Source organism: Gekko japonicus, unplaced genomic scaffold (assembly GCF_001447785.1).
Source record: "Gekko japonicus isolate JY-2015 unplaced genomic scaffold, Gekko_japonicus_V1.1 scaffold298, whole genome shotgun sequence".
Lineage (NCBI taxonomy): Eukaryota > Metazoa > Chordata > Lepidosauria > Squamata > Gekkonidae > Gekko > Gekko japonicus.
This window is the reverse complement of record NW_015163615.1, coordinates 597,384-606,381: the sequence shown is the minus strand read 5'-3', so window position 1 is coordinate 606,381 and position 8,998 is coordinate 597,384. Positions and strand designations below refer to the sequence as shown.

At 43.4% G+C, this 8,998-nt stretch overlaps 1 protein-coding gene across 1 annotated transcript in view; it reads left to right on the top strand.

Moving 5' to 3' along the window:
• Positions 1-8,998, top strand: part of CDHR4 (cadherin related family member 4) — a 45,856-nt gene that overhangs the window by 32,981 nt on the left and 3,877 nt on the right. Inside the window, exons 13-16 of the mRNA XM_015407374.1 lie at positions 1,548-1,754; positions 2,826-2,965; positions 4,406-4,550; positions 5,322-5,539. Of these exons, the coding sequence (XP_015262860.1) occupies positions 1,548-1,754; positions 2,826-2,965; positions 4,406-4,550; positions 5,322-5,539 (710 nt within the window). The remainder of the gene's footprint in view (positions 1-1,547; positions 1,755-2,825; positions 2,966-4,405; positions 4,551-5,321; positions 5,540-8,998) is intronic.

Here is an 8,998-nt window from a genome sequence, read left to right as displayed (position 1 = left end):
ATCTAGATACACTATATCCACAGCATTGCCAGACTCAACCATTTTGGTAACTCTGTCAAAAAAGGAGATAAGGTTGGTCTGGTATGACTTATTTTTAATAAACCCATGCTGGCTACTACCAATTAACTCATTCCGTTCAAGGTGCTCACAGACAGAGCGTTTAATAATCTGCTCTAGAATTTTCCCAGGTATTGATGTCAAGCTGACAGGCCTGTAATTTCCCAGGTCTGTCTTTTTTCCCTTCTTGAAGATCGGGACAACATTTGCTCTTTTCCAGTCTTCCGGCACAACACCAGTACTCCAGGACATCTCAAAGATTAGAGCCAGAGGCTCTGAAATGACATCTGCAATTTCTTTTAGCATCCTGGGATGCAAGCCATCTGGCCCTGGAGATTTGAAAGTATTTAAGGCAGCTAGATGCTCTCTAACCATTTCCTTACTTACTCTGGACTAGCAGTTTCTCCTTCCTTCATATGCCCTGCATTCTTCAGTTTGCATACAGCTCGCCTTACGGTTAAGCTAAGGATGGCTTTCCATCTCCCATTATATACTCAACTTTGTGGAGTAAGTTAGGCTAAGAGAGAGTGACTGGTCCAGTAGGCTTCTTGGCTTAACCCAGATTTGAACCCAGATGTTCCTATTGAAGCCCAGCTCTCTAACCACTAAGCCATACCAACTCTGTGCATATGCATCACCACACTGTTTACACCTGGATCTGCATCAATCACATATAAAGTAGAAGGATAGGGTGCCCGACTTTTTGAGCAAAAGGGGTGGCAGTGATGAATTCCCACCCCCTTCCTCCCGCTCACCTCCCCACAGTCTCTCCCAGTATCATTCCCCTCCCCTGCCCAGCTGTTCTCAAATAGTTGCTGTAGATTTTCCGGGTTGTGTGGCTGTGGTCTTGGCACTGTAGAACCTGACATTTCACCAGTAACTGTGACTGGCATCTTCAGTCACAGTTACGGGCAAAACGTCAGGTTCTACAATGCCAAGACCACGGCCACACAACCTGGAAAATCTACAGCAACTAATGAACTCCGGCCGTGAAAGCCTTCGACAACATATTGTTCTCAAATACCTGAAGTGAGCATGACTGGGAGGAAGGAACTTGGCTTCATGAAAGTAAGTCATACGTGCAAGGAGCACCCTCTCAACCTGCGTGCCTCTTTTGCTCTAAAAAGATTGGAAAATCTGAGTGAGTCAGATGACCTGTGTTTAAACCAATGGTTCTCTCACCACCGTCATCACCACCACCACAACGGGTAGTTTATTCATTCATTGATTCTGAGCCTTTTGAAAGCACCTTTCCCTGAAACTCCATGTGGGTTACAATGATACTGAAAACACCATACAGTTAAAAATCCACAAGAACTAACAAACAGTCTAGTTATCCTCGTCTAGCTATGTTTGTTACTTGTTACTCGCTATCCTTGTTACTATGCAAGTTAGGTGCTCAGATGAAAGCCAAAAAAACCCCCATTATTGTCTGCTGCAACTCTAGTCACCCATGTTTATTGAGCTTTTTCCCCCTACTTGTTCTTCAGCCAGAATACCAGTGCTAGTGACAGTAAGCAGGGTGAATGAATACCAGCCTGAGTGCCCACAACGGTTCTCCTTCAGTATACCAGAGGATGCTGCCTTTGGAGACTTTGTTGCCAATGTCAATGGCACTGACCGAGACTATCCCTTCAACAATATTGAATACAGCATCCTTGGAGCACAAAATGTTTTCTACATTGGTCGTCGCTCAGGTAACCATATTATTGTAGGGCCCCTGCAGGCTTACTGATATGATCTACTTACAGTCCTACTTCCCAGGGTTTATTTACCACATATTTATTTACCACGTTCCCACTCCCTAGGCTTTATTTATCATATATCTAGGTCCACCCCTTACTCTCTATCTCATGTTGCCTCAGGATGAGGGCTTTTCTTCTCTCATATCTAGTGTCAAGCATGGTAGAGATGCAAATGGACATACTTGAACTGTAGCCCTTATGGTCAGTTGTGCCCAGCTTGGACTACTAGCCTTTTATCACAATGTGGTCTATTTATGTTATTTCAGAAATGAAATAGTAACTTGTTTTTCATGACTCATGAGGTTGTTATGTATGTAATGGGATGAAGCCTATATCAGAGTATTACAAGTTCATATACCAGGCCCAGAGAAATGATGCTTGGGCTCTGCGCATACCCATCACTGAACTGAATCCTGATCCTACCAACTTCCTGAGGACTTTTCTTGGCTATCTTGTGGACAATGGGTTGGTTCCACACAGCTTTTCACCTAGTGAAATAGGAATGAAGGGTCTCCTTTGACCACCCAAATATGTTACTCTGGGGATCGTAAGACCTGCATGGACAAAAATTATGAGGGATAGCTGCTGTGATAAGGAGGGGAACTGAACAGGGTAGAGTGAAAAAGCTGGATGGATCCAATCCAGTGTCTCAGGATTTATAGGACATTGCTCTTTACTCCTTTGGAGCTCATACTTGAGATCACTTCATATGTATTAGTTAACATTCTTTAACAACATGACCACAGTCAAAATTAAAGTGGTTAAACTAAGGAAGCGGAAATTCTAATAAATGTTGGCTGTTGCAAATATGGTTCCAGGAGGTGATTGTTATCACTAAGTAACTATTTCCAAAACTACAAATATGTAGGTAAATCCACACGGTCACGTAAGACACATGTCTTGGAACACGTCACACAGAAAACACAAATACATGGATGTGCCTCGTGTTCAGCATTTCATAGAGAAAGATCGCTAAGTAACTAACATGAAGTACAAACAAATGGTCTTGTGTGTGTGCCACAGGAAATCTGTATGTATTGGGTCCACTGGACTATGAAGAGCAGAAATCATATCCACTGACCATCAACCTGAAGGATCTGGACAATGATGTAAATCCACAAGCACAGCACATAAAACAGTGTAACATTACTATTAATGTACAGGTAAGTTGAACATGGGGAAAGAAAGATGGGGGTGGTGATAGTGGTGGCTTCTAGTGCACTTTACTGAAGTTCAGGTGTTTAGGGGGAGCCAGTCCAGCCTGGAAGCCTGAGATTATGATATAGCCTTATTTATGTCATTTCCCAAATAAAACAGAAAAGTTTCCTTCATGGGTATGTATGGAACTAGATACTAGGATGGAGGGACATTACAAATTTTGATGAGTCCAGAGAAATGGTGCTTGGATTCTAAGAATATGGTCTGTGCCACTAAGGCCCAATGCTGTATGTTCATTATGCTAGTACATAAACTGCTAATAGCATACTAAAATGATATAGGCAGCCAAAATACCAGTGTTTTAGATCACCGTTTTTATTTTGTTATTTTTATGTCCTGCTTTTGAGCCATAATGTCCTCAAAGCAGTTGCCTACCATGAGCCATACTTTCTCCTTTGCCAACACTTGTACATGCAACAGGGCACATGTAAAAATGCTTTTCCCATTAAACCTCTCTGAATACCATATTCTGCCCTGACTCTGAAATCTTCAAAAGGCCCCAAAAGGTTTTACTTATTGCCTGGTCTCATTTATAGTATCCTAAATTTTCTTGCACTTGGAAAACATAGCCTTTCTCTTTTGTCATGCAGCAGGGTTGCCATCTTTGCTTCCTGGCTGTCAGGAGCCAGTGCCTGGTTGCCACTCAACCCGGCCCCATCTGCCAGGATGCTGGAACCACCTCTCTTTCCCAATTCTGAGGCTGGTGGGCAAGTGTCGCTCTTTAGTGGTGGGACAGCAGATGGCAGGACGACTATCGCAGGGGTGGGGGAGCCTCACACTGTCTGAAGCTCTGTTTCTGTGATAGTTTCATGGCAAGCAAAAATGTCACTGTCACTACATCTCCTTGAAAGGAAAACTGCACTTTGTGAATTTCTGCATGTTGTGCTCCTGTTTAAAGCACAGGGGGAAAAATGAGACATCTGTGTGTCCCTGACTATTCTAATGATGGTACTGTCAATTTTTGTTGTATTAGGAGAGGCAGGGGGACAAAAAATCTTGCGAGTAATGATAGGTGTTTGTAATATGTTTTTATGAATAATGAAAATGAACATGCTTAAAACCAGCTCTGTTGGGACTCAGGTTGTGAAGACATTCAATTCTTTTTGCGTAGACTTTGTGAGATTTGACATGGCATGTGGCAAGCAGTCAATTGCAGAACACCTGAGGGGGTGTGACGCCTGCTATCCCCTGCTTCACAGAGGAATGCAGAAAAGGAGTCTTAATTTGGCTGATGCGAAGCATCGTACAGGCTCACAGAGGCTGTGATTGCTTATTTACCACTTGGGGCAACAGTGATAATGGCAAGTAGGTGAAGGAAGATCAGAAATACTCCATCCCAATATTCCTAGTGTGCTAAGACATATGAACCCTTTCCCTGTCCCTAGAATGTGAATGACCAGGCTCCTGTGTGTACCCCAGAAATTGAGACGCGTACCATATATTCCACATTGGCCAGCACAACAAACATCATGACTCTGCAGTGCCACGATGATGAAGAAGGAAGTCAGCTGAGCTACGCCATTGTTGGCGGTACGGAACGGATGGGGCAGAGTGTGAGAAAGCGGATTTAATCAGGATGAAAACCATATCATCTTTGGGCTCCAGCAAACCTAGTGGAGAAGGTGGACTTAGGGTGGTACTGCACATTACATTTAGTTCTGTGTTAACTTTAGAATGTTTTCCCCCCAGTGCAGTCACTGGGGCTGCTTTATTGAGGAAGAGAATGGAAGGGGCAGGGCGAGAGAGTGGAAGGCTCTTCTTTAACCTTTTCATCCAGTGTCATTTTCCCACTAAAAAGGCCACTGTGGAGCCACTGAAGCTGCTGCAGCAACTGTACATTGGAGGGAAAGTCTATAAAAATTAAATGGAACTAAATACAATATGTTATTCTGCCCTCAGAGGAGGTAGGTATGTGCTGCAGAGAGGATTAGATAGTTGCAGTGGAAGAGAGTGTGCTAGTAATGGGAGTACAGTGGGGTAGGAAAGGCAACATTCTCAAGGGGCAGAGAATATGAGTTTGCTTGAGAAATGGGGTGTGCAAGCCTCTGCCAGGATAGTTTTCCCTCAAAAAGTGAATACGATGCTCTGAACGTATCTATACTTACATACTTAAACTGGCTTATTCTCCCTAGAACTGCGAATTGTAGGTGGATGAATCAGGCTAGGAATCTCTCACAGAGATCTGAGATCACACTCACCAAACCCTAGGATCCCCCAAGTTAAGTTGTAACAGTTTTAACTGGTAAAAAGCTCATATATGAGACCACAGTCTAAATATGCCCTCTTGTTTTTTTCTCCCAGGCAACATAAATGGGCGATTTTACATGAACGACAATAGACTGTTCCATAATACATTCTCCTACAACCGTGATGGCATTTTTGACCCGCTCAATTTTGAGCTTCTGGTGGAAGTGACGGATAGCCGTAGCACACCTCGCCTTAGCACTACAGCAACCATTATTGTTCATGTGATCCCTTGGACAACTACAGTGCCTACTACTGCTGCCGTTACCACCATGGTGAGGGGACAGATATAGACATGCTGTAGTTAGGAACCTTTTGCGCAATGTTATCTGAATCATTGAAGTTTCACACCTCTACCATCACTGCCTTATACTCATAGCAGCCTCAAAGCATCCTCAGGCTGTGTCCAGTAGGGGCGATTCTGCATTGGCTTTTCTCTCCATTATTTTAGCAAACAGAAATTCCCCTCTGCATTGCATGCTGCTTTCACTTTCTTTGATCATCGGATTTTATGGTACCTTCTGCATAGATTTATGGCCGTTCAGGAGTGACTTTGTAGTCAGTAGGACGTTGGCCCGGGGTAGCTGAGTGGTTTTGAGCTGCACCTTTTCCTTCATGTTGAGAAAATCTGGAGCGAATGCCAGATGCAGAACCAGCCATGAGCAGTGATTCTCAACCAGTGGTATGCATACCACAGGTGGGATGCAGAAAGAGTCTAGGTGGGATGGAGGGTTTTCACAACAATTACTGAGAATTCACTCTCCCTCAATCCCCATGTCCATGTGCAAATGTGACATGCTGTTTCCTGCTGACCCTACCAGCTACAAATTATCAATCTGTGACCTTTAGGTATGTTAGTAATAATAACAAAATGCTTGTAAATATACAGATGCCCTCCTTGGAAAAAGTTACCTTTTTGTATTTATCATTGTGGAACCCAGTTTCTTTGACAGTGATTGGTGAGACATAAGATATGAAAGGTTGAGAATTACTGCACTAGGAGGTCCTGTTTTGCTACCCAACAATGTAAAATAGTTGATTGCTTGCATAATGTTGCAATGGTTCTGCAGAAGAGAAGGGTAATTAGTGGGATACTATGCTGTACAGTGCTTGTGTCGATACTGCATAGTTTTCCCTTACTAGCAAACCCACTTAGTTCCAGAACTGCCTGGTGGGTATTTGTACAGTATATTTTCTTGCAGATGGCATTTGGGACCAAGGCATATATGAAGGAAATGTAGACCCACAATCAATCAGGGTTCAAAACAATTTGTCCTCGTTGATGATCTGCATCTAGAAGCTCATGAGGGGACTGTGACCCTGTTATTATATCTGAGACTCTTAATGATTACATGAAATTCTTGGATGTACTATTTTATGGTGTAATGGTCCTTATCTGAACGTGTGATCTCAGGGGTTGCTTCTGAGTGATAGCTGGTATGCTACATCAGAATTATCTTGTGGAATATGGGAAGGTTTTATTTTGACCCTAGTAGTAGTTAACTTCTATATTCAGCTATGGAAGAGATCATCAGACTAAGAAGTATGGTGTTAATATGCTGATGACCCCCACCCCTACTTTCCTTTTTCATCAGATGCAGAAGCAGTGGGTGTTTCCTTGAGGTCACTGCCTGAATATTGTTTAGGGTCCAGGCAAAAGATAATAAGCAAAGTGAATTCCACAAAGACAAAATTATGTTGGTGGGTGATCAGTAGAAATTGAGAAAGTAGGTATTCTGGTCCTGCATAGTGGCAAAGAGTCATTTGGCTGGTAAGTCAGCTGTGTTTTCCTCAGGAACTGGGATCTGGCCACAATTGGCTATGCCGTGGTAATGTCCATTAGTGCTATGCACTTTGTGTACTGTTGCATTTGAAGATGATTTGGAAGATGCAATTGGTACAGAATGCCAATTATCAATGGGGGCTGCATACAGCAATCATATTGCCCAAGCAATCATATTGCCCAAATTTAGCTCCCATTTTGCTTCCAGGATGAAAAACATAGGAAGTAGCCTTATATATACTGAAGTCAGACCACTGGTCTGTCTCTCCAGTACCCTCTGCTCCGACTGTCAGTTCTCGTCTTTCACAAACTCTGCTGCTGATGCTTTTAATTGGAGGTGCCAGGGGTTCCACCTGGGACCTTCTGCATACAAAGTAGATACTCTGTTGCTGAGCCATGCCTCTGCTTCTTCTGTTCAAGGTGCTGCAGTACTCGTTGTCTTATATAAACCAGGTGTCCATTAGTGCTATGCATTTTGTGTGCTGTTGCATTTGAAGATGATTTGGAAGATGCAATTGGTACAGAACACCAATTATCAATGGGGGTTGCATACAGCAATCATATTGCCCAAGTGCTGGCATTTAGCTCCCATTTTGCTTCCAGGATGAAAAACATAGGAAGTAGCCTTATATATACTGAAGTCAGACCACTGGTCTGTCTCTCCAGTACCCTCTGCTCCGACTGTCAGTTCTCGTCTTTCACAAACTCTGCTGCTGATGCTTTTAATTGGAGGTGCCAGGGGTTCCACCTGGGACCTTCTGCATACAAAGTAGATACTCTGTTGCTGAGCCATGCCTCTGCTTCTTCTGTTCGAGGTGCTGCAGTACTCGTTGTCTTATATAAACCAGGTCCCTGAAGGAAGGGCCCCCACCTACATATTGCTCCCTAGTAGGCACTCAGATGCAGAGATAATGCTTAGCATGCCTTCCTTTAGAGAAACTTAATCTGTGAAAATACAGGACAGTTGTTTTCAGTGGTGGGATCTACATTATGGAACAATAGCATCCCAGTTAAGGCCTTCCTGTCCTCTTCTCTTGTATGTCTAAGACAAGTTGAGATCTCTTGCCTCTCTTTTTTGTTAGAAGTGGAGACTCAGTATGTCATTCATAAGTGACACCTAAGATACTGAACTCCCTCCAGCTTGGCAGTGATGATGGTTAGAATAATTGCTTAAACAGTTGCACTGCAACTTTGATCCATAAAGGTTAAGAGGATGTAGTAATAGTTTATAGGTAAAGATAAAGGTTCCCTTGCTCGAAAGCCAGTCGAATCCGACTCTAGGGTTGCGGTGCTCATCTCCGTTTCAAAGCCAAAGAGCCAGCGCTGTCCGAAGACATTTCCGTGGTTATGTGGCCGGCATGACTAAACACCAAGGCGCACGGAACACTGTTACCTTCCCACTGAAGTGGTACCTATTTATCTTCTTGCAATTTCTTGCTTTCGAACTGCTAGGTTGGCAGGAGCTGGAACTAGAGACGGGAGCTCACTCCGTCATGCGGCACACTCAGGTCTTGAACTGCTGAACTACCGACCTTCCACAGCCTGCAGTTCAGCGTCTTAACCACTTGAGCCACCGCAGCTCCCAGTAATAGTTTATAGATACACATAATTTAATCCTTTTCATAGCTGTAATAACATGATGTTAATATTTACCACAACTGCTAAATGTCACTTAATTCTTACTTTGAAAAAAATCATTCCCTTCGTGCCTTGCTGAAAGTACAGAACACACAGCCAGTGTGACAGGGAGGTCTAAAGTACCTCAGCATTTTACTATGGATTAAGAGCATCCCTACACATGCAGGAACTTACAGTGGGGTTCAGGCTGAATCAGTACCCAATGATTCCTCTACTTGAAAGACTTCACAGACTTCTGCAAGTGGAATCTGGCTTGCCTTAGTTCAGTATGTGGTTCTATGTGATGGACCGATCTTATGATTTCAGATGGCAT